General features: G+C 40.9%; 1 protein-coding gene across 10 annotated transcripts in view; it reads right to left on the bottom strand.

The window, feature by feature from the left end:
- The window catches only part of LOC121590121 (ubiquitin carboxyl-terminal hydrolase Usp2), a 225,342-nt gene that overhangs the window by 89,993 nt on the left and 108,509 nt on the right, over positions 1 to 26,840 (bottom strand). For 9 of the 10 annotated variants that reach the window (XM_041909544.1, XM_041909536.1, XM_041909553.1 and 6 more), the window contains 2 exons: positions 13,107 to 13,253; positions 10,891 to 11,107 (listed from right to left, as the gene is read on the bottom strand). In XM_041909544.1, the coding sequence (XP_041765478.1) occupies positions 10,891 to 11,107; positions 13,107 to 13,253 (364 nt within the window). Of the gene's footprint in view, positions 1 to 10,890; positions 11,108 to 13,106; positions 13,254 to 20,655; positions 21,221 to 26,840 lie in introns of those variants that run through there. The other variant, XM_041909587.1, reaches the window with a different exon arrangement.

The following is a 26,840-nucleotide window of genomic DNA, read 5'->3' as shown; positions in this document are numbered from 1 at the left end:
ATGAAGTTATTTAAAGTTTTGCATGCGATTGTCACCTTCGTAATACATGGAAAACAAAGTTTTGGATGTAATGAAATAGCATACAACTTTCCCGCGTTAATATTTGTCCTGCTATTCGTTCTTCTTAATTTCACATAAATCAGTTGTTTTCTTTTTTATCTAGTTTAGGGGTATTTTGCATCTTATTTAAAACAAATAAGAACATTGATAAAATCCTGTTGTTGTAACGAGAACAACGATTCCACACTGTTCCTGTTTACGAGTACAACGATTATCAAAGTGCTAACTTTTTCATAAAGGAATCATAAATCAATTTATCATACATGATATAAATTGTCCTTAAAACATTTTTATAAATACTAAATGCACATTTTTACTAAAAACAACCCGTGTCGCATCTGACGTGTGTTTTCGAAAACGACAATTGTGAAATTGAAATGGCTAGTGTACCAAAAACGACTTGACTTGTTTGTAAGTGGTAGACAATCGTATTTTTCAAATGGAGGATTTCTAGTTGACTGTGGACAGTTGTTAATTGGAATGGAAAACCCTGTAAAGGTCTCGCTATTGTTTCAAACGCACGTTTGAGATCTAAAAACACTGCACCTCATATTTTTGTTCTATAAAACCTTTCCATTTTGACAACACAAGATTAAGTGCAGTTTCACAGGAATGTCCTTCTCTGTATCCAGATTGTTCTGGTATCAATAAGCCATGAGTGGTAAGATGATTCATTAGCTCCTCTTTTACTACCAATTCCAATATTTTTTCAAATATATGCAAGATATTATTCGGCCGAAATTCTTCTGCCTTAATAGAACCAGGATCTTTTGGAATAGGAATTATTTTGGACATCTTCCAAACTTTTGGAAATATACCGGTTACCAAAGATCCGTTAATTATTGATAAAAGCTGTCCTCCAATGATATCAAAACTATCTTTATACACTCTTGAATTTATTCCCTATAGCCGCTGTATTTTTTAAATTGAAACAAATTGTTTTTAAATCATTCAGAGATATTGTTTTGAAGTTGAACATATTAGGTCAGAGCTTCAGTCTGTATTAGTTGATTTGACTTAGGAACCACTTGTATGTTTTCATTAATTGTTCTTATGCTGGTAATGAAATATTCATTAAATTTTGTTACCATAGCAGACTCATTTATTTGAAGTAGACCGTCAAACTTTACTACTGATGCGGATTTTTTCTCAGGCTCTATGAAAGATATTAAGAATTTCCACAACTGTTTACTATTTCCCTTGTTTTTGTTGATTTCCTCATAATTATATTTTTGACGAGTTGTATTTAGTTTTTTAACATATTCATTTCTTATACATGCATAACGATGCCACCATATTTCACAATTAGTAGTAATGAATTGTTTGTACAACCTATCTCGTTTTTGTTTTAGTGATTTAAGTTTATGCGAATACCATCTATTTTTTTCGTATACGTTATCATTGTTTCTTCGGTTAGTTTATCAATCGATAATTCCAGTATGTTTTGTAATCCACAAGCACTTTCTTCGATCCCTACAAAATTCGATTGTTCCAGTGCTGTTGAAACTAAATAACAAAACCCTTGCGGTGAATAGTTCTTCCAGCTAATTATTGACTTTTTGTGCATATTTTTATTATTTTCATTTATTTTTATGCTAATTGTTTCATGATCAGAGATTGTTAAAGATGGTCCAGTTTGTACTACGATTAAATCAATGTTACTATAACCGAGAACAATTAAAGTTGTCGAGCGATTGGTGATTCGAGTTGCCTCTTTTACTTTTTGATAAATATTTACTGAACACATTATTTTTTTTTAAATTTCTTTATTTTTCTTGATCCAGCCAGTTTATGTTAAAATCTCTTACAATTATACGTTGTTTAGTTCAATCAATGAAACTATCCATTCATATTTCTATTTGCTCAATAAGTTTTGTCTCATTAGAACTTGGTGAATGATATATGACACTATATAAAGCTGGAGACATGCCTCGCAAAATACTCACACCCAAAAACAAATTTCCATCAATTGATTCGCTTAGAATTTGTTTAAAAAGAACAGAATCTCTGATATACAGCGCCACACCTCCTGTATGTCTTGAATGAGATAAACAAAAGGAACATTAATATCCAGGAATATGATATTGTTGCTTCATTTTCCGTGATGTGAGTTTCAGAAATGAAAACTAATAAGGGTTTAATAGTTTGCACAGTTTTTCTTAGCAGAATATAATGTGCAGAAAGTCCTGCGACGTTGAGTAATTTATTTCCCCATTTTTTTGGATGCTATTCTTTGATTGCTATTGTACAAGTTTGGGCATTTTTTCTAATTCTTTTTTATATATTGGACACCATTTACTATTAGCTGCATGATTTGTTTCTAGCGTGGTCTTATTTTTTAGATTTTCATTTTCACAATTTATACACCGGAAGCATAATGATTTGGACGTTACGGTTAGGTGATTTTCACCACATTTTGTACATGTTTCTTCATTTTTGCAAAATGTTTTGGTGTGTCTATATTGTGAGCATTTGAAGCACCGTAATATTCTTATAGAACGGACCAGACGACAATCAGCAAACCCAATTCGTATAGTTTTTAGGGTATTTAGCATAGTGAATGATTTTTCATCTACATCAATAAAAACGGTAAACTTTTCATACTTAAAATTTTTATTTTCGTTCCTGCCAGCAATTAAATATATATATATATATATATATATATATATATATATATATATATATATATATATATATATATATATATATATATATATATATATATATGTATATATATATATATATATTCCTTATATATATATATATGTATATATATATATATGTATATATATATATATATATATATATATATATATATATATAATATATATATATATATATATATATATATATATATATATATATATATATATATATATATATATATATATATATATAATACTTAACACAATCTTTGTGTATATAAATATGCGGCTAAGGCTTATCGTCTTCTTAATCGCTGGATGAGCTGGATGAGCTGCTATAATAGAATTGTTTAATTCTTCGAGAACTTTTCCTCTGGATAATTTATCTGCCACAACGTTATGCTTTCCTGTCCTGTGACGAATTTCATAATCAAACTCTTCCAACCTTAGCTTGTATCTGATTAGCTTACTGTGGGGGTCTTTAAAATTTATCATGTAAGTTTAAGGTTTGCGATCAGTGTACAAAATAAAATTTCTTTCAAAAAGATATGGTCTGAAATATTTGCATGCCCAATCTATTGCCAAAAGCTCTCTTACTATTTTAGAATAGTTTTCCTCGTGTTGCCAGTTCAATAGGCCCTTGGGAAAGCTCCGCTTCAATGGCAAATTTGGATGCATCCATAGTAAGAACAAATGCTTCGGGAAATTTGGATTAGTATACTGCTGCTACTAAGAATTGCCTTGTAATTTTCAAATGCAGTAGCGTATTCCTTTGAAAGAACGACAGAATCACCTTTACGCAATTCTGCAGTCAATGGTTTTGTAATCTTGGCGAATTCTTGTATGAACTTTCGACAGTATCCAATGGCTTTCAGGAATGTTCTTCATTGTTTCTCAGATTTTTCTCGGAATTGGGTTTTACTCCCTCAGGAGTAACTATATGACCTAGGACTGAAACTTCTTTACGTAGAAATTTATTTTTATTTTTATTTTATTAATTTCTCGGCCACGTTGGGTTACAGCAATAGTGCTTACTGACTATAGCATACAATTATTCACGAAGGAGTAGGAAGGAGTTTATGGTACGGAAAAGGAGCGAAGACGGGATCGGTAGACAGGATAGGATAGGTTGAAATCGAACAGATCTGAAGTACTATTAAAAGACGACATAGCTCTTACAAAAGGCTCATTGCGAGCAAAACGTGTACGAAATATAGGTAGCTGGAGACGAAAACGATAACGTAAGGTGCGACAAGGTGCGTACAAATGTAAGCGCGACAGAAGTGAAGGAGTATCAATCGTATTGAGCAATATGCCAGCAACGAAAGAAGCCTGAGCGACGGAGAGGCGGTGCTCCAACTTGGCAAGGTCTAATAGAGTGTATCTATCGTCATACGAAGGAAGCGGAATAGAGTGATGACCCAGCGACCTATGAAATACGATGATTTTAAAACGTCTCTGGATCCTCTCAATCCTTTGGAGCAGAGATAGTTGGACAGGAGACCAGATGACACAGGCATATTCTAGTACGGAACGGACCCAACAATAATAAAGGGATTTAAGACAAAAAGGATTACGAATTTCAGTGGACATGCGACAAATATAACCAAGACTTTTGTTGGCGTTGTTGATGACGTAGTCCGTGTGCTCCTTGAAAGAAAGACTCGGGTCAAATAAGACGCCAAAATCCTTAGACAAGGACGCACGGGGAATAGGGGCATCACAGACACTATACTTACACAGTTATACTTGTAGAGGATCGGAAGAAAGACAAGCCAGAACATTTTTCAGGACACAGGACTAAACCGTTAGAAGCACACCATGTAGAGAATTTACAGAGCCAGGATTGAAGGACTAGACAATCAGCTGTAGAAGATACAGGAAAAAATTTTTAAAGTCATCCGGATACAGCAAGAAGCCTTTAGGAGGAAGGATCGAAGTACAGTCATTGAGGAAGAGAATGAACAGTAAGGGACTAAGGACACTACCTTGAGGGACACCCGAAGAACTAAGAAAACATTCAGAGAAAAAGCCACAGATTTTAACTACATATGAACGATTCTCATGATAGGAGTTGAACCACGGCAATATAGAGCAACTGAAACCTAGTTTTCGAAGCTTAGCAACAAGTAATGATAGAGGTATACTGTCAAATACCGCTTTGAATCGGTATAGACAGTGTCTACTTGCTTACCACTAGACAGGTTATGATATAGAGAAGACAAAAAACACATTAGGTTGGTGGACACTGAGCGATGGGGCATAAAGCCGTGTTGTTCCGTAGAAATATATATTTTTTACGCAAGGCATTACAGATAAATGGACAATTGACTCGAAGTATTTTAGAACACGCACAAATAATAGAAATGCCTCTGTAGTTTGATGCTAGTGTGCGGTCACCTTTTTTTATAAATGGGAACAAGCCAAGCTAGTTTCCATTGACTAGGAAAAATCCCTACACTAAGCGAGCGAGAAAAAAGACGAGTGAGAATAGGAGTGAGGGTATTTCCACATTTTTTCAAAACACAGGCAGGGATGCCATCAGGGCCTGGTGAAAACGAAGTTTTAAGTTTGGATAAAGCGGATTTTACTAGGCTTTCACTTACAACGACTTAATTACATGATATCACATCAGAGGGCGTGTAAGACAAGCCAACGTCCAAAGGAACCTTAAAAGAACTGGGATCGACAAATACACTAGAGAAATGTTTGGCAAACAGGTTACATTTATCAGGATTGGACGTAGCAGAGGACAGATCAAGAAAAAGGGTGGATGGAAGGCTAGCAGAGCCACGCCGAGAGTTCGCAAAACGAAAGAATGACCCAGGATCAATAGTAAAGCGCATTTGAAGACGCCGGACGTAGCGACGATACAGATGGCGATTAAGAAGACGATAAGCCTTAGCCGCATATTTATATACACAAAGATTGTGTTAAGTATTATATATATATACATATATACATACATATATATATATTATATATATATATATATATATATATATATATATATATATATATATATATATATATAATATATATATATATATATATATATATATATATATATATATATATATATAATACTTAACACAATCTTTGTGTATATAAATATGCGGCTAAGGCTTATCGTCTTCTTAATCGCCATCTGTATCGTCGCTACGTCCGGCGTCTTCAAATGCGCTTTACTATTGATCCTGGGTATATATGTATGGGTATATATATATATATATATATATATATATATATATATATATATATATATATATATATATATATATATACTTAACACAATCTTTGTGTATATAAATATGCGGCTAAGGCTTATCGTCTTCTTAATCGCCATCTGTATCGTCGCTACGTCCGGCGTCTTCAAATGCGCTTTACTATTGATCCTGGGTCATTCTTTCGTTTTGCGAACTCTCGGCGTGGCTCTGCTAGCCTTCCATCCACCCTTTTTCTTGATCTGTCCTCTGCTACGTCCAATCCTGATAAATGTAACCTGTTTGCCAAACATTTCTCTAGTGTATTTGTCGATCCCAGTTCTTTTAAGGTTCCTTTGGACGTTGGCTTGTCTTACACGCCCTCTGATGTGATATCATGTAATTAAGTCGTTGTAAGTGAAAGCCTAGTAAAATCCGCTTTATCCAAACTTAAAACTTCGTTTTCACCAGGCCCTGATGGCATCCCTGCCTGTGTTTTGAAAAAATGTGGAAATACCCTCACTCCTATTCTCACTCGTCTTTTTTCTCGCTCGCTTAGTGTAGGGATTTTTCCTAGTCAATGGAAACTAGCTTGGCTTGTTCCCATTTATAAAAAAAGGTGACCGCACACTAGCATCAAACTACAGAGGCATTTCTATTATTTGTGCGTGTTCTAAAATACTTCGAGTCAATTGTCCATTTATCTGTAATGCCTTGCGTAAAAAATATATATTTCTACGGAACAACACGGCTTTATGCCCCATCGCTCAGTGTCCACCAACCTAATGTGTTTTTTGTCTTCTCTATATCATAACCTGTCTAGTGGTAAGCAAGTAGACACTGTCTATACCGATTTCAAAGCGGTATTTGACAGTATACCTCTATCATTACTTGTTGCTAAGCTTCGAAAACTAGGTTTCAGTTGCTCTATATTGCCGTGGTTCAACTCCTATCATGAGAATCGTTCATATGTAGTTAAAATCTGTGGCTCTTTCTCTGAATGTTTTCTTAGTTCTTCGGGTGTCCCTCAAGGTAGTGTCCTTAGTCCCTTACTGTTCATTCTCTTCCTCAATGACTGTACTTCGATCCTTCCTCCTAAAGGCTTCTTGCTGTATCCGGATGACTTTAAAAAATTTTTTCCTGTATCTTCTACAGCTGATTGTCTAGTCCTTCAATCCTGGCTCTGTAAATTCTCTACATGGTGTGCTTCTAACGGTTTAGTCCTGTGTCCTGAAAAATGTTCTGGCTTGTCTTTCTTCCGATCCTCTACAAGTATAACTGTGTAAGTATAGTGTCTGTGATGCCCCTATTCCCCGTGCGTCCTTGTCTAAGGATTTTGGCGTCTTATTTGACCCGAGTCTTTCTTTCAAGGAGCACACGGACTACGTCATCAACAACGCCAACAAAAGTCTTGGTTATATTTGTCGCATGTCCACTGAAATTCGTAATCCTTTTTGTCTTAAATCCCTTTATTATTGTTGGGTCCGTTCCGTACTAGAATATGCCTGTGTCATCTGGTCTCCTGTCCAACTATCTCTGCTCCAAAGGATTGAGAGGATCCAGAGACGTTTTACAATCATCGTATTTCATAGGTCGCTGGGTCATCACTCTATTCCGCTTCCTTCGTATGACGATAGATACACTCTATTAGACCTTGCCAAGTTGGAGCACCGCCTCTCCGTCGCTCAGGCTTCTTTCGTTGCTGGCATATTGCTCAATACGATTGATACTCCTTCACTTCTGTCGCGCTTACATTTGTACGCACCTTGTCGCACCTTACGTTATCGTTTTCGTCTCCAGCTACCTATATTTCGTACACGTTTTGCTCGCAATGAGCCTTTTGTAAGAGCTATGTCGTCTTTTAATAGTACTTCAGATCTGTTCGATTTCAACCTATCCTATCCTGTCTACCGATCCCGTCTTCGCTCCTTTTCCGTACCATAAACTCCTTCCTACTCCTTCGTGAATAATTGTATGCTATAGTCAGTAAGCACTATTGCTGTAACCCAACGTGGCCGAGAAATTAATAAAATAAAAATAAAAATAAATTTCTACGTAAAGAAGTTTCAGTCCTAGGTCATATAGTTACTCCTGAGGGAGTAAAACCCAATTCCGAGAAAAATCTGAGAAACAATGAAGAACATTCCTGAAAGCCATTGGATACTGTCGAAAGTTCATACAAGAATTCGCCAAGATTACAAAACCATTGACTGCAGAATTGCGTAAAGGTGATTCTGTCGTTCTTTCAAAGGAATACGCTACTGCATTTGAAAATTACAAGGCAATTCTTAGTAGCAGCAGTATACTAATCCAAATTTCCCGAAGCATTTGTTCTTACTATGGATGCATCCAAATTTGCCATTGAAGCGGAGCTTTCCCAAGGGCCTATTGAACTGGCAACACGAGGAAAACTATTCTAAAATAGTAAGAGAGCTTTTGGCAATAGATTGGGCATGCAAATATTTCAGACCATATCTTTTTGAAAGAAATTTTATTTTGTACACTGATCGCAAACCTTAAACTTACATGATAAATTTTAAAGACCCCCACAGTAAGCTAATCAGATACAAGCTAAGGTTGGAAGAGTTTGATTATGAAATTCGTCACAGGACAGGAAAGCATAACGTTGTGGCAGATAAATTATCCAGAGGAAAAGTTCTCGAAGAATTAAACAATTCTATTATAGCAGCTCATCCAGCTCAAAGCGACGATGGTTAGTTTATACCTATGACCGAGCTAGCATTATTATTTTTTTTTATCAGATAATTTTAAAGGTTCGCAAAAGTTATGAAGAAAACAGCGTTGAAATATTTCCTCAAACCTTTCGCCACACAATCATTAGGACAGCGTTTAACGTTCCACAAATAATTAGAATTTTTAGAGAATACTTTCACCAAACAATAATCACTTGAATAGTTTGTCCATAAGCACTAATGCATCATCTAGAGGAAGTTTTTCAGATTTATTTTTCAAATTTTCAAAAGTCCAAAATTTGAATCCCGCAAAAAGTATTATTTGACTTAATTGAAGAAGAACATCAAAACGAAATAATTGAGATGACACATGAAAGAGCTCTTCGGGGCATCGACAAGAATCATAAAACAATAGCCGGCATCGCGAATAAATGAACTCTTTTTAACAGTCGTTTAAAGTTCATTTTGGTTTAACCGAGTTCATTTGTTGTTCATTCTTGTTAAAATAAACGATCGTCAAAACAGTTAACGACTGCTCGAAATGGCATATAGGCAAACACGGGGAAAAAATTCGAGCAGTACAATTAAACGACTGTTAATTTGTATCGCATACGCTCTTGACAGTCGTTTGTTTAACGCCGGCATAGGACCAGTCGTTAAAATTAACAAATGAACTCAATGCGTTCGCGATGCCAAATTCTAGCAATTTTTAACGACTCTGGTTAAATTTTAACGACTGTTAATTTTAAACCAATTCTTTCGCGATACCAGCTAATAATTCATACTTATTTTTTCCGAAGATGAAATACATAATTCGAATATTTGTGAACCTTTGCAAAATATGCCCCCAAAACAAAAATGGGAGGCATCCGTACAAAGTTAAATGAGCAGAAAGTCAAATCCCGAGAAAACCACTTGATTAAGTCCATATTGACATTTTTATATCAGCACCAAATATGTTTATCACAGCAGTAGACAAGTTATCCATATATGCTATGATAACTCCTTTAAAATCCCGTTGTATAATCGACGTAAAACGAGGATTGATCAAATTAATTACCACATATGGTACTCCTAAATTCATAGTTTGTTATAATGAGCTGTCTTTCAAGTACATCTAAATCAGAGGATTACTGCAAAGACTAAATGTGGATATCCACTTTACAGTGTCAAATCATAACGAGGAGAATGGAATAGTTGAATGATTTAATTCAACCCTAACGGAAATATTCCTTTGTGTGAAGGAAAAATACAACGAGTTATGTGCAAAAGTAATTTACAAAATATCTAAAACTTTGTACAGGCGGTCCTCGAGATACACGGTTAATGGGGACCGAAAACAGCCGCAAAATACCGCGTATCTCGAATTTCCGCGTAAGTCGAAACTCGTGATTTCCAGCCAAAATATCACTAATTTTTGTGCAATTTTGCAAGTAGGGGGTTGTTTAAGCCACCAAATTAATTATTTGATATGTTTCTACTGAATTGAACAGTTTTAAACCATTTGAAATGGTATTTCACATTCGATCAATACGGAAATTATTTGGTATTTCACAATGGATGTGTCAAATCAGTAAAATTTGCTCAAAGAACTGTCAAATTTGGAAAACCGCGTATAAGAGGTACCGTGTACCCGAGGTATCTCGGGGACCGCCTGTACAATTCTTCCATGCACAATGCGACAAAAATGAAACCAACCCAAAGCGCAAAGCGATCGAAAACTTCTCAACCTCTCGCTCAATGTAGCTAGAGAGCAAGAACATATAATGATGAAACAAGGTGAAAAGATGCGGAAGAGGGGAAGGAGGAGAAAAGAGAACGTGGTTGTGAATTATATTTCGGCCATTATCATTTTTGCGCCAACTCAGTCGCGTACCGGAGCTTTTTTGTTAGAAAGAGATAAACATATACAGCGCTCTCTCTCAAACGACCGTAAACGCGAGCGTGAGCGAGAGGTTGAGAAGTTTTTGATCGCTTTGCGCAGCGGGCTGTCAGATAACGTCGGACGCACGATTTCGTTTTACGATTGAAAATATTGATTTCGTTTGTCGCCGCATGCGTGTTTAGCTGTCAAACAAATTGTTTGGTGTCTTGCACGAACTAGCTCAATCAAATTTTTCTAAATCATCAAACTATTAAAATCACCCAATAAAATGCAATATGAACCAAAAAATCATTTGACAGCACGTGCAATAAACTCGCATGCGATGGAGCACAGAAACAGGCCTAAGGTATACAAAAACACAGCGTTTCATAATGGTTAGAAAATCACAAATGAATTGATCTTACTTCATGTCATCGTCAATTTCAGATAAGGTATCCCGCTTGATAGCTGCATTCAAAGCACCATGTAAAGAATCTAAGAAAAACCTTAAAAACTCTTGGGCATCTTGTTGGGCTGATCCTGAATACATTCGGTGTTTGCTAGAGAAAGCGTATTTTAGGTCGGATGGATTAATGCTCCGTTGTGTTCCACTCCACATATTTTTGATAAGCTTCGTGTATTCTGCAATCAAAAAGAAAAGAAAAAACCACATATATTAAGATTTAACTATGTTTACCCGTAAATCTCAATACCCGTCAATAATGCTCAAACCCGCAAAATATTGCAGTTTTTTCTTAATCGATAAGGCGGCATGAAGAATGACAACAAGAATTTATAACCCAGATTGCTCGCAAGTATTAAAATTATATGCAAAATAAGTGAAAAAATGGTCAGGATCGGAGCGCAGAGCACAGATTGCATTGAACGTATTAAATAATGTTAAATCATTTAAGGTGAAAACTGATTTAATTTCTTCGTGCTTTATTTCCCAATCGGGGCGAGATTTTCAGTATTTTGCCATTTTTGCAAAAAGACTTGCGTCCAACCTGGATTATTTTTTAATCAGAAAGGACGGCATCGGCCGTATTGCTACCAACCTGGATTATAAGTTCGGCAAAAATAAATCACCCGCTGCGCAAAGCGATCGAAAACTTCTCAACCACTCGCTCAATGTAGCTACAGAGCAAGAGCCAATAATGATAAAGCGAGGTGAAAAGATGCCGAAGAGGGGAAGGAGGAGAAAAGAGAACGTGGTTGTGAATTATTTTTCGGCCATTATCATTTTTGCGCCATCATCACGGTCGCGTACCAGAAAGAGCTTTTATGTCAGAAAGAGATAAACACATACAGCGCGCTCTCCCGCTGCGCAAAACGATCGAAAACTTCTCAACCTCTCGCTCAATGTAGCTACAGAGCAGGAATTAATAATGATAAAGCGAGGTGAAAAGATGTGGAAGAGGGGAAGGAGGGGAGAAAGAGAACGTTGGTGTGAACTGTTTTTCGGCCACTATCATTTTTGCGCCATCACGGTCGTGTACCGGAGCTTTTTTTGACAGAAAGAGAAAACCCCATACAGCGCGCTCTCTCAAACGACCGTAAACGCTTCAATCGATCAAGAGCTTCGATCGATTCTTCGGACGTTTCTGCTCGCTTTCTCGATCGGTTTCTGCGGAAAGCGAGCTACAAAGAGAGCTCAAAAACTGCTCGATTTTGTTGTGCGGGTAATAATCCCGCGGTGGTCTCATAGCATGGTTTTTATAACCAAAAATAGTTCACACCCACGTTCTCTTTATCCCCTCCTTCTCTCCTTTCCCTCTTCCCCATCTTTTCAGCTCGCTTTTTCATTATTGGTTCCTGCTCTGTAGCTACATTGAGCGAGTGGTTGAGAAGTTTTCAATCGCTTTGCGCAGCGGGTAAATGTGTGGGTGCTGGGGCTATGAATTTGTATGGAGTGCGAGGTCTCATGCGAGCTTGCAGACTGCTGGAATTTGTTTAGCGGAATATTTAAACTTGGGGCCCTTCACGATTCTAGTCAGTTTTTTGTTTGGAGTTTGACAGTTGGAGGCTGAAATCATGTAAACACTCCATACAAAACCACACATAAAACTAGTCTGCAATTTTCAGTCTAGATTATTATAGCCTCAAAGCTAGAATTAGATTCGAGTACCTGCTCGAAAACACGGTGTTGTTTTCATTTACCTCAAGGTGCATTAAAGAGATCACGTGGTGGAATCTAGAATCAAAGTGTATGTAGTCCAGGTGGTCTCATAGCATGGTTTTTATAACCAAATTTGAATATCACTTTATGACAGAATGGGAGAAAACATTTGCTCAAACAAGCTTTCTGCAGGCTTGACGAATACACAAAACACTCTTAAAGTCTTTTTTCAGAAGCAGAAGCGATGCAAATCAGCCTTCTAAATTCATACACCTTGGGATAAGCCCACCTGTATATTATACCGACTTAGATAGCTGCTCGAAAACTGCTATACAATGCAAACAGCTGACAGGCTGAAATTTCAGCCTACGAACTTAAAATGGAAAGGGCCCCCTTGATAGCAAATGATACGATAACCAGTTTGTTATACCAATATGAATAAAAATATATATATTCAGTAGTTTGAAAAACAGTGCAAAACACTTGAGCGCATATTTCTCATAGTATTGATTTGATACTAACCTGCTAATATAAGATGATCTTTACTAGTACCTCGTTCGGATGATGATAGACCTCGTAGAAATGATGTAAGTTCTCGGGTGTGGCTGAGGCATTGAATCATTGAGTTCATGAAGCAAGTATTACCAATATTCCACAGACCACATAAACCTGAAAGGAATTCATACACATTAAACTGTTAGGCCTTTTTTTTAAGCATGTTTTTTAATCACAAAAAATTGAGTTAATATGTATTGGACAATTGTACCCAGAGGGCTAAACAAAAAAGCTTCCAACGTTTTTATGTTTACACTATTTACACGTTTTACTAACACGAATTTCATTTCATTTCATTTCATTTATTAATTTCAATATGTCTGCCTCCGGGTTGAACATATAATTGCTTAAAACCTAGTTAGCCCTATTGGAACTAAACTAACTGTAACTTAACTAAACGAAGGGGAAATAGAAAAGGATGTAAGAGAATGGAAATCCATAGTGAAAGTAAAATAAGCAGCGGATAAGAAGAAAATATTTAAAAAAAAAAAAATATAATAATAATAATAATAATAATTAAGAATAAAAGAGACCTAATTAGAAAAAATAACAAAGAGCCGGAACATAAAATTAGAAATTAAAATCGCGGTAATGTTCATTGAATTGGCGCAAACAAATTAGCCACGGGTCGTTGAAGCCAAACGCTGTATTGCGGAAAGGTATTTCAAGAGCAGTCCGATTTCTTAAACACCTGGAAGGAACATACCAACTAAGTTGGGAAAGCAAGTCTGGAGCATCTATATTCCCTCGTAACAAATTGCTGATAAATGACACACATGCTTTAGTTCGTCTAGATTCGAGGGTGTCGAGATTGAACAATATGCAACGATCACTGTATGACGGTAATGCAGTGGTGGAATTTCCTAAGAGGCGACGATATAAGCACCTAGTGAAGCGCTTTTGCACGCCTTCGAGTTTGTTATTCCAACCTGCCCTGTTAGTACAGAAGACAACAGAAGCATACTCAACAACAGGGCGCACTAGGGAACAATATAATGCCTTAAGGCACCTCAAATCGGTGAAGCCCGATGTCATGCGAAAAATAAGGCCAAGGTTTGAATAAGCTTTACCGATGACCAATTCAAGGTGACTATCGAATGATAGCCTTTCGTCTAACATAACACCTAAATCGCGAACACATGACACCCTGTTGATAGCAGTGTTATTAAGAACATAATCGTGAATAAGAGGGGAATGACGACGACAAAAAGAGATCACGCTACATTTACTAGGACAGAGCTCTAAGAAGTTAGACGCACACCATGAAGAGAGGGAGTTGAGAAGAGATTGGAGTGCGCTGCAATCCTCCTCTTGCATCACTGGAACAAATACTTTAATGTCATCTGCATATAGAAGGTGGTTAGGAGATGGGAGAATAAAACTAATGTCATTTATGAATAACAGAAACAAGAGGGGACTTAGTACACTTCCTTGAGGGACACCAGAAGAATTGGAGAACGGTGAAGAAAAGGACGATCCGAAACTTACATGAAGATTTCTATTAGAGAGGTAAGACTCAATCCAGTGAACAAAAGACGTAGATAAACCTAATTTAGAGAGCTTCATCAACAATAGTTTATGAGATACTCTATCAAAAGCAGATTTAATATCAGTATACACTGTATCAACTTGGTAACCTGTATCCAAGTACTGGAACAATTTGGATATGAACGACATAAGGCTGGAGGTAGTGGAACGTTTTGGCATAAATCCATGCTGATTAAACGTTATATACTGCTTCGATAAAAACAAAAGCTCAGAATGAACGATGATTTCCAATACCTTGCCACTAGCAGAAGTAGGGAAATACCGCGATAGTTGCTTACTTCAGATTTACTGCCTTTTTTAAAAATCGGACGAAGCCAACCTGTTTTCCATAGAGCAGGGAAACATTTATGTTGAAAGGAGAGATTGAAAATGAATTGAATAATAAATAATACAAATCACAACAAATTAAAACTTATAACGAAGTTTGGGGCCACTCGCACGAGCCACACCGTGAGCCCTACCGGGAGCCCTGTTCGACCGGTAGCCTGTTACACACTGGGTCAGCGCATCACTAAGTGCGGCGTGGTGGTGTGCGTGAGCGCAGTGTGAGCGTGAGCGCAACCAGTAGCAGCGCAACTGCTACGACGAATCCAGGGCTCTCCACGTCTATCTACAACATCTCCCCCTTTTAATAATCGAAGGGTCGAACCGACGACCCGCAGCTCGCAGAGCTACAAGCGGGCGGTCACTCGATTCAATCCACGGAAACGTTCAAATACCTGGGAGTGGACCTCTGCCGCAAACAGCACCACAGCCGGCATCTGGAGACGGTGGTCAATAAGGCTTCACGGCCCGCACAACAAAATCGAGCAGTTTTTGAGCTCGCTTTCTAGCTCGCTTTCCGCCGAAACCGATCGAGAAAGCGAGCAGAAACGTCCGAAGAACCGATCGAACCCGCTGTGCCCCGCTGTGCAAAGCGATCGAAAACTTCTCAGCCTCTCGCTCAAAGTAGTTAGAGAGCAAGAACCAATATTGATAATGCGAGGAAAAAGAATCGAGAAGAGGGGAAGGAGGGGAGAAAGAGAACGTGGGTGTGAACTATTTTTCGGCCATTATCATTTTCGCGCCAACACGGTCGCATATCGGAGCTTTTTTATCAGAAAGAGACATACACATCCCGCTGCGCAAAACGATCGAAAACTTCTCAACCTCTCGCTCAATGTAGCTACAGAGCAGGAATTAATAATGATAAAGCGAGGTGAAAAGATGTGGAAGAGGGGAAGGAGGGGAGAAAGAGAACGTTGGTGTGAACTGTTTTTCGGCCACTATCATTTTTGCGCCATCACGGTCGTGTACCGGAGCTTTTTTTGACAGAAAGAGAAAACCCCATACAGCGCGCTCTCTCAAACAACCGTAAACGCTTCAATCGATCAAGAGCTTCGATCGGTTCTTCGGACGTTTCTGCTCGCTTTCTCGATCGGTTTCGGCGGAAAGCGAGCTAGAAAGCGAGCTCAAAAACTGCTCGATTTTGTTGTGCGGGGACGGAAGGCGTTATGGCGTCCCGCACAACAAAATCGAGCAGTTATTGAGCTCGCTTTCTAGCTCGCTTTCCGCCGAAACCGATCGAGAAAGCGAGCAGAAACGTCCGAAGAACCGATCGAAGCTCTTGATCGATTGAAGCGTTTACGGTCGTTCGAGAGAGCGCGCTGTATGGGGTTTTCTCTTTCTGTCAAAAAAAGCTCCGGTACACGACCGTGATGGCGCAAAAATGATAGTGGCCGAAAAACAGTTCACACCAACGTTCTCTTTCTCCCCTCCTTCCCCTCTTCCACATCTTTTCACCTCGCTTTATCATTATTAATTCCTGCTCTGTAGCTACATTGAGCGAGAGGTTGAGAAGTTTTCGATCGCTTTGCGCAGCGGGGTTCTGAGAATTTTATCATGCCTTCCTTTTCTGTCCAACGGCAAATTTGTCGAGCAGCTCGTCGAGCTGCCCGTCCCTGGCTCCGCCTCATTCCCCTCGCCTGAGCGCGCTGCCGAAGGTTTGGATGTGTTGGTGTGTCAGACGGCCAATCGCTGTCAGCCATCGTCCGGGCTCTTTCCCTCCCTAGCGCTATCTCTTTCTCGCGTGTGGTCAATGCTCGCGAGCTGTTGTGGCGCCTAAAAATGCCGTTAACAAACATTGCGGCGATGAAGTTGTACTTTCACAAATCAAACCAAAAAAGCGCAATAAGTTCAATTGCTGCAATGTAAAAATGACTAAGGAAACGCTAGCTCACGATGGAGGGTTTGCTGTGCAACGTGCAGAATCCTAATTCGCATTAACACGTTCATCCCGGCGCTGATTTTCATGAGCTTACCGTTCCGCCGGCATCTAGAACGCAAGCTGATTGTGGAACCCCCGCACAACAAAATCGAGCAGTTTTTGAGCTCGCTTTCTAGCTCGCTTTCCGCCGAAACCGATCGAGAAAGCGAGCAGAAACGTCCGAAGAACCGATCGAAGCTCTTGATCGATTGAAGCGTTTACGGTTGTTCGAGAGAGCGCGCTGTCCCGCACAACAAAATCGAGCAGTTTTTGAGCTCGCTTTCTAGCTCGCTTTCCGCCGAAACCGATCGAGAAAGCGAGCAGAAACGTCCGAAGAACCGATCGAAGCTCTTGATCGATTGAAGCGTTTACGGTCGTTCGAGAGAGCGCGCTGTATGGGGTTTTCTCTTTCTGTCAAAAAAAGCTCCGGTACACGACCGTGATGGCGCAAAAATGATAGTGGCCGAAAAACAGTTCACACCAACGTTCTCTTTCTCCCCTCCTTCCCCTCTTCCACATCTTTTCACCTCGCTTTATCATTATTAATTCCTGCTCTGTAGCTACATTGAGCGAGAGGTTGAGAAGTTTTCGATCGTTTTGCGCAGCGGGCCGGTATACTGGAAAGTTTACTGGCAGTCCCTGCGGCCTGCCATCGTGCTGAACGTGTTAAGCAGTAAGCATAGCACTAAGATTTTGCTTTCGTATGTTGTAGATTACATAGATATGCTAAGCATCCTGCGCATGGTTGTGAGTGTGCGTGTGTATGTAAAACTGTCGCCGAATGTATGCTCTTCCGGAATGTTATGATCCATCGGTCAAAGAAAGGAAGGTGTTCATGAAAGGCGGAAAGACGAATTGAGGCCCCTGTAAATGGTAACTGATGGCCGGGAGGAGGGGGTACTGGCACACAGCTGTTGGGAGATAGATTGAACATTATACTTAAATTGCCGGTGGATGGAGGGGGGGTGGCCATGGAACCCCAACGATCATCGGTCACAGGCCCTAAAATTGTTGCCGGCATGAGGGGTGGGCTGGGGGTGGGGGGTGTGAGAGTGCAGATGGTTCTCCAGCCACGGGGCTCCAACGACCATCTTTCCGGGGGCCCTTGTCGCTAGTACTCTGTCCACTTGTAGACATACGACATACTACAGACTAGAAATCTTCGGCGACCGCCTATTCCGCCTACCGTTAGGTCCACCGCTGGTTCATGACGGTGTTTTTTTTTTTACTGTGGATGAGCATCCTTCCCGCTGCCTGCTGCGTATGCACCAGGCAGGAGACAGTGTGGCAGTATGCAAGTTGCACACTGGATTGGAGCGGGCCCGCAGCACCGCCATCATTCCGCACATCTGCATGTCCGTCGTGGGTTCTAATCGCGTATGAACCGTCCGCCGTAGCAAGGGATTAGTCACCGGCTCCGGCTACGTGGTACTCAAGTCCTGAAAAGGCCGGCATGATCGCGTTGGCTATTACGCCAATAATAATAATAATAATAATAATATAAAAGAACTTAGCATAGCAGTCCACACTCGGGTAAGAGTTTGTCTTGACTTTGTGGCTGCCGGGCTACCGCTGTGACGAGACAAATACACGGAATGCACTCGACCAAAACATGAACCTACCGTTCCGAACCCATTCCAAGGCAATGCTGGTCAATCGGCGTCATGATAACTTCTCCAAACCAACAAGCCACCAGATTCTGGACGGACAGGTGCGGCACCATACGCGCACCGTAATAAACAAATCCAGAATCCTCTTTTGTATGGATTCAATTCAAAATGTTGTTTCCACTTGCGTCCGCTAGCTGAATTAGAAATAAATGTGCAACAAATCACACGCACGTTTGCTTAAATCATGTGTCTTTTAATACCCCAACAGCAGAGCCGATCGCAAAGATGCCAATGCCAATGGTTGTGTTGTCTCTCAGGTAGCGAGATCGAGAATGCGTGGTATTTTGTAGACGCAGCGGACGAAAATGTACGCATCAGAATCAAATAGTTTAGGGATTTCCAAACGCACGCACACACACACTAACACACAAACATGCGCGCGCAAACTCACACACACACACACACACACACACACACGCACACATGCATGAACGCGCGGACGCCAGCACGCACGCACTCACGCACGCACACACACACGCACGCACGCACACATGCACGTACGCGCGCACGCCAGCACGCACCCACGAAAGCTCGCGCACGAGCACGCGCCCCCGAAGTCGCGCACGCGATCACGCACCCTCCACCAAACCCCCCCCCCCCCCCCCTCCCGCACGAGCGAGTACGGCTACCTTATCGGTAGAACGGCTGGTTCAGCTATCTTGTAGCGCATCCTCATTCAAAGCGCCGGGCGGGGTGGGGGATCGCAACATGATAGAGTGAACGGTCACTTTCCCCGCGCTGTGTGCGTGTGTGTGTCAAGACCCGAAAACTCGTGACAAATTTCGGCACATTTAAAAAAAAATGTTTTTGCCACTATATATTGTGCTACATGATGCTTAGACGGTCGCTGAAGCATCAAACATGTTCAAATTAAAAATATATTAGATTAGTGTTAGACGTTCTCCTACGCTTGTTTTAAATAGGCTTCTTCACCCTCAATTGGCAGGGCATCGAATGGTCTCATCAGCAGCGGCACGAAATAAAATAAACCATCAATACACCGATAACACTTTAAATCCCAATCCAGCTTCTCCCACAGCGCCTCAAGGTCATACACAAATTAATAAATGCTAACACCCACCAAATAACAATACACAACCGCAATGCACATATATGAACCAACGCATACACCACAAACACCCAATCAGCTGGCGGCGGAAGGCACGGGTAGAAGCGCAAGTAAGGCAAGCCAGGGTGAGGGAGGGAGAAGAAGCGGACGAGAAAATGGGCGCCAATTTTTTTAAAATTTTTGACCGTTTTTTTTATGCTCCGCCGCCATAAATAGTTCGTCCATTTCGCCAACAGATGGCGCTTAACTTGCTCGACCCAGCGCAGGAATCGCTGAAGTCCAGCGCGGGAGACCAGGCCAAATCTCCGCTGGCCAGCGCAGATTTTGGTACATTTCCTGCGCTGGAAACTGCTCGAATTTTCGCAGCGGGCGGGTATATAATAATTCATGCAGTTCATAATATTCATGCAGATCGAGCAGTTTCTGACGTCGAACAGTTTATAACCTAATCTTAGTTTCCTAACGCTTTGTTTCATGTACAATTCAAATTTAAGTTCGAAAATAATTTTCCAAATTTGAACAAATAATAAGGCACCCGGAACCAATATAACCGCAGCTGAACTGGTCAAAAAAGGAGGTACACGACTTGAAAATGAAATTCATTAAATTGAAACTAAGGTATGAGCGATTCGCTGCCTTGTGATTGGAATCTTAGCATCATCTACCCCATATACGAGAAGGGAGATAGGTGAGACTGCAACAACCACAGAAGCATTACGGTGTTGAATACCGCCTATAAAATGTTTTCCCTGAACCTTCAAGATCATCTTGTCTCTCACAACGGATTGCAACGAGAGGGCAATCCGGGACTGGAGGAAGGAGACTTTGTGTACCATCTTCTATAAGTCATCCCAGATTCTGGCATACGTTGCTCATATACAGGGTGTTCGAGATAAATTTGACAGTTTCTGAGGGAAAAGGAAAGGAATTTTTATCAAATTTATGTGAAATATTAAAAAAAATATTCTACAAAGTTTAGCTTACCATGTTTGCCGCATTCTTTATTCGAAGTACCCCCCTCCGCGTCGATGACCGCCTGCACCCGCTTCCGGAACCGCGCGCAAGCCCGGACAACCATGTCTCTGGGGATGGCCGCAAACACGGCCTTTATTCTGGCCACCAGCTCCGCTTTGGTATTGCAGGACGCCCTGTTGGTGTCCCGCTTAACTGTGCCCCACACAAAGTAATCCATAGGATTAAGGTCAGGGGAGCTGGGTGGCCAAACGTCGGTGCTGGTGTATCGGTCGAAATTGGCAGTGAGCCATTGGCGTGTTTTTACGGCCGTATGGCATGGTGCAGAATCCTGCTGCCAAACGTACGGCCGCCCATTGGCCACCGTATTGTTTTTACGGTGTTCAGCAAATACATCGCCGCCTTCCGAATTTCGGCATTCGTATGGCCGGCACGAACCATCATAACACACGTTACGCGCTTTTACAATTCGGACGGGTTCCACATATTTACGGAGCTAGACATTTTTTACACTTGTTTGCACAACTTTCAGCAATCGAATGACATATCAATCATTTCGATACGTCAACTCAACCCTGAGATATAAACCCAAAGGCCAGGTGTCAAATTTATCTCGAACACCCTGTAAGTGTCGATTATTTGATTCAAACGGAAAAGTATCAAACAAAACCGCGCTACACGAACTGAAACGAAATCGGTATTATACAAGCGTGTTAGAGACTTCTTTCGTTGACTCGAGACATTGCTGCCAAATTGATCTCAAATGGCTTTGTAAATTGAAACAAACTTTATCACGAAACGCAGGAAGCATCAAACCAATTTATAATTATTTATAAGTGTGGCGTATCATTGTTCTTTAAATGGTTTTGGCAATGTCATGCAAAGTAGCGCTTTTGATACGTTTCTCTAATTTCTGTGCATTTTGTTATTCCCACCCCTTTTAAGCAAATGGTTAAAAAAATCCCTCCTGAATGTTATTACATGCAATACGTTTGGTTTAAAAATATGTATTTAGTAGTTAAACCGTAAAACAAAACGATTTCCGTAGCTTTAACCTGACAGAAAGCTGTTGGAGAAAAAACGGTCTCCGTTTGAGTCAGGTAATATAAATGACCTTCGCTCAGTTAGATACATCAAACCAGAGACAAATCGAGTTCACTAACATAGATCATAATAGAATATGAGCATTTTTGATACCTTTTCTCAAACACTTGAGTCACATTATTGGCCCTAAGGACATCCTTGGTCTGCGGCTCACCTATGTAGCAGAAGCCTACCTACATAAATACCAAACGTACGTAGGTGTGACTTAGAGATAGGTAAACGCATTTTTGAAGTTGTCCCAGAATTCACCTCTGTCGGTTCAAGGGTCTGCAGTAGTAGTAGCAGTAGCTTTATTGTTTTGTTTGTACATGCAAATGTTATTACATTGTACGATTTTTAAAATGGCTCCGTATGCACACTATCCTCATTGGTTTTACTAATTTTTCTATTGGCTTTGCCGATTAATATTTTAGATAATTATAAGCCTTGCTCTGTAATGGGATGGGATCCGAAGCCCTCCGAGGGATAATAGAATATAGGCTCTCCCATCCAACTCCTATTCCGACACGTCCTCGTCGAACAGAGTGGTAACATGAGCCTTCTTATATCCTAGCTTGGGTACACGGGCTAGATCCAACCCCTTGGGCGGATGGTGGCATATGGCGAACCAGGAGAGGGGGTGGGTATCCCGGAAAACTGGGTGCCTGAACGTCGGGGGGGGGGGGGGCAACTCGACGCTAAATAAAACGGCCACGTGGGTGCAGGGCCAGTCACCCAGTCTCACGGAACAACTGACTACAGAAAGCAACAGAAGGATACGAAACGGACTTAACGATACCGACCAAACGCAATGCCCCCCGACAACGATTAAAATGGGCTCATGGAACGTACGCACTCTTAGCAACGCCGGAGCCTTGAAACAACTTGATGACGCCCTAGCCACACTGAGCATGGACCTCGTAGCTCTACAAGAGATTCGGTGGCTAGGGAACGGTGTGCACAACAGGCAAAGTAAGTATTGCTACGACATTTACTACAGCTACCACGACCGCCACCACGTGCTCGGAACGGGTTTCGCCGTAGGTCCCCGGCTAAAATCCGTACTCATAGATTTCAAGGCTATAAACGATAGGCTATGCACCCTGCGCATGCGAGGCAAATTCTTCAATATAAGCCTCATAAACGTTCACGCCCCTACCGAAGATAAAGAGGAAGAGGAAAAGGACCTTTTTTACGGCCGCCTCGCTAGAATCGTAGATGCGTGCCCCAGGCATGACCTCATAATCATCCTGGGGGACTTCAACGCAAAATTCGGTAGGGAGCCAATGTACCGCCAATACACTGGCTGTCACAGTCTGCATGAGCACAGTAACGATAATGGTAGTAGATTGGTCCAGTTCGCCGCAGCGAACAATCTGGTTGTAGGAAGTACCAAAATTGCGCGGATGGCGAATCCTTCAACCAGATCGACCACGTGTTAATAAGCCGCCGACGACAGTCAAGTCTGTTAAACGTCAGAACATATCAAGGAGCCAATATCGATTCCGATCCCTACTTGGTTGGCCTAGTGATACGTTGTAGAATCGCCCGCCCCCGCGACAATGGGGGCGGAGCAAACACGCAGCCTCGGCTCAACACGAACTCTCTAAGGGACTGTCCAACAGGAATTCAAAGCCGCTTTAGAAGAGTCTCTACATCTCTACAAGAGTCTCTCTCAAAACATGCGGGAACTCGAGCAAACCAGAGAGGCGTACGGACCGACACGAAAGTTTTACCAAGCGATAGCAGGTCACCGAAACAACGTTGTACCTAAGGTTACCTGCTGTCGCAACAAGGATGGAGATCTGGTCAGTAACCAGCCAGAGGTCCTCTCGCGGTGGGCTCAGTACTTTGATGAATTACTCAACGACCAGTTTAGCGAACAGCTAGAAGCGCCACTAGCAGATAGTGTCATGCTTCTGCCACCTAGCATAGAAGAAACACGAAAGGCTGTAATGCGATGATTTGAGATAGTCACGGTATGTTAGATTTTGGGACGATTGCCATATAGTAACTTTGAACTCGCGTTGGCCAAGGTGGCCTTTAAACATCGTTAGGAAGGTCATCGTTTGCCGAATTAAGCAGAACTGAGGTGGATACTGTTTCGAAGCTGTCACGGTCGCCATGTAATGCGATGATCGTACAACTGTACCTCGAGTACCGTCGCGGTAGGTCAGTTTTTACTGACATGAGCCGAGGTGGAATAATACTTTGTTCGAAGCGGACTTTTCAACACTTGATCGTCCAGGCGATCATAGAAACCTTTAGGAGGTTTCCCTTACTGGAAACGTTGGAGTTTAGAGGCCTTACCTTGGGAAGGGGGACATAACTAAACTCTTTGAATGAGAAGTCGATAGATGTTGGATGGGCATAGTCCTATCCTGACAGTCCGAACGAATCTGACTTGCCACGGTCGGAATTGGTTTTATTTATACTCAAATTAAGTTGAGGGTTTCGCACATTTGGTTCCGGGTTTTATGTTGGAAAGTTATTGTTTTCACTCAGCTAGTTACGTTTGTCTTTTGTTGACAAGAACGATGGTTCTTGTCACTAAGTTCCTGTTTTGGGTTTAATGCATATACTGTTCCTGCTTTGGGTTACATACTGTTCCTGCTTATGTTGTGCGTTTCGGTTGTTTTTGATAAGTGTGTCACATCTGTTATTTGTTTGAATGAACGGTCTGAACTCTTCCGGGTGTGTTGCTATGGTATGATCTGATTTACTGAATGTGTTATAATGAATGTGTTACAATGGTGTTGTTTGGCTTTCCAAAGTGTGTTACAATGAGTATATAGCTGATAGTGTGTATTATAATAAGTTCTGTATAGCAGATATGCTACAAGGCTATCCGTCGGCTGAAAAATAACAAGGCACCCGGAACCGACGGAATTGCAGCCGAACTGGTCAAGAATGGAGGTGCACGACTAGAAAACGAAATTCATCTAATTGTTACTGAGGTGTGGGATAGCGAATCGATGCCTTGTGATTGGAATCTCGGCATCATCTACCCCGTATACAAGAAGGGAGACAGATTGGACTGCAACAATTACAGGGGTATTACGGTGTTGAATATCGCCTATAAAATATTCTCCCTGATCCTTCAGGATCGCCTTGTCCCGCACGTCGAAGAGATAGTCGGAAACTATCAAAGATGGCCATGTTGTACGCATGGAAACGGACGACCCAGCCCGTAAAGTCTTTTTAGGCCGTCCACGAGGACAGAGGAGGCGTGGTAGGCCCAAATTGAGGTGGCAAGATGGCGTGGAGGCGTCCGCCATTAAGGCCGGGATAACGGACTGGAAGACGAAGGCGCGAGACCGTGAGCGGTTTCGAACACTCCTGAGGCAGGCCAAGACCGCAAAGCGGTTGTAGCGCCGGATAAGTAGTAAGTAAGTATAAGCCTTTGAATTTTCTAGAGGAAAAAATTAAAAAAAAACCTGCAAAAATATTTTTGTCATGGGTCTGTTCCGTCAATAGCATGGATGAGTTGTGAGCAAGGACGCTGGCTGCAAACCGTACATTCTACAGTCTGAGATAGCAGTTCACCTTAAAGAACCTGTCGCAACGGACGAAGCTGGGACTATATAGTACCTATATAGTACCGGTACACTGAGACATGGACACAGTACAAATCTGATGACCCCCTTCTGGCCGCGCTGGAGAGGATGATGCTCAGAAGTATACGAGCTATACGAGATGTACGACGACCTCACTCGCCAGGCTCCGGTGAGCTGGTCATGGTGTACGCATGGAAACGTACGACCCAGCCCGTAAAGTCTTTTTAGACCGTCCACAAGGACAATGGAGGCGTGGTGCGCCAAATTAAGGTGGCAAGATGGCGTGGAGACGCCCGCCATTAAGGCCGGGATAACGGACTAGCAGACGAAGGCGCGATACCGTGAACAGTTTCGGACACTCCTCAGGCAGGCAAAGACCGTAAAGCGGAAATTTAATTAATTATTTAAGGGAGATTTTTCAAGCGTTACAGTTTTTTTTCATTAGACTCGTTATTGAATTGATAAAAACTAGATGACTCATTATTGAATTATTCATTCACAGCATCACAGTTTTATCAGTTAATTGTTTGTAGCAGCGACTTAATTGTTTTCCTTGTCTGTAGATTATGCTGAGGATTTCATTTTCATACTGATAAACCATGATTCATCAGGATCCTAGGTGCATAGAGACGATACCCAAGATCCCGACCACTCTGGTTTTCGCTTGTATTTTCGGGAATAATTCGTTAACGAATTATTCCCGAAAATATCAACGAAATACAGACCATTTTCGGGGATAGTGAACGCACTTCAAGGATGAACCCATGCAAAAAAGAGCTAAAAATAGAAAAGAACATTCGGATTCACTCCCTCTCCTCATGCTCCCATTAATTCTCATGCACCATCCGTGATGCTACCAACCACTTCGCTAGTTCTATTTCGAATCACTTTGCCAGTTGCGCCACCATATCATTATTCATTATCGTGCTATTTACTGGTTTTGTTGTATGAAGGGGTAGTGATGCTAAATGAATCAAAATAAATTTATAAAACAATAAAAATAACAGATTGACTGTTAAACAAGCATTTCTAACAATGAGTAAAAGGGTCTGAACTTATTGGAGCTGTATGTTTTAAAAATAAAAGAAAACTTTAACTCATTAATGAAAACAATAAAAATGGAATTGAACTTAGGTCGACCATGGTACAAACACTACATCAATAACATTTGACCACAACTACTTCCTGAACATGAGTAATTATCTTTCAGTTTTAAACCCTTCAAATATAGCACAATGAACAAAGAGATGTGTGATATGTGAGATGTGAAAAATTTCGCTTGGGTAGCCAAATCGACGATCAATTAACAAAGTGATTTAGCTATCAGTTTGAAAACGTAAGATGATTATGTGATTCATTTCCTACCTGTTATTTTGCCACATAACCGAAACATGCCTGCGCAAAAAATCGTCAAAGAGAGAATTGCTTATGACATTTACATGAAACAATTCCATAATTTTATTATTAACATAATAATTGTTAATTAATGTAATGATAGACTTTATTACATTGTTTTATATAAGTTTGAGCACGAGTTAGTTGATTTCATTCCATTCT

This window comes from Anopheles merus, chromosome X, assembly GCF_017562075.2.
Source record: "Anopheles merus strain MAF chromosome X, AmerM5.1, whole genome shotgun sequence".
Taxonomy (NCBI): Eukaryota; Metazoa; Arthropoda; class Insecta; order Diptera; family Culicidae; genus Anopheles; species Anopheles merus.
Note: the sequence above shows the minus strand (reverse complement) of the source record. Positions and strands in the feature narration are given on the sequence as shown.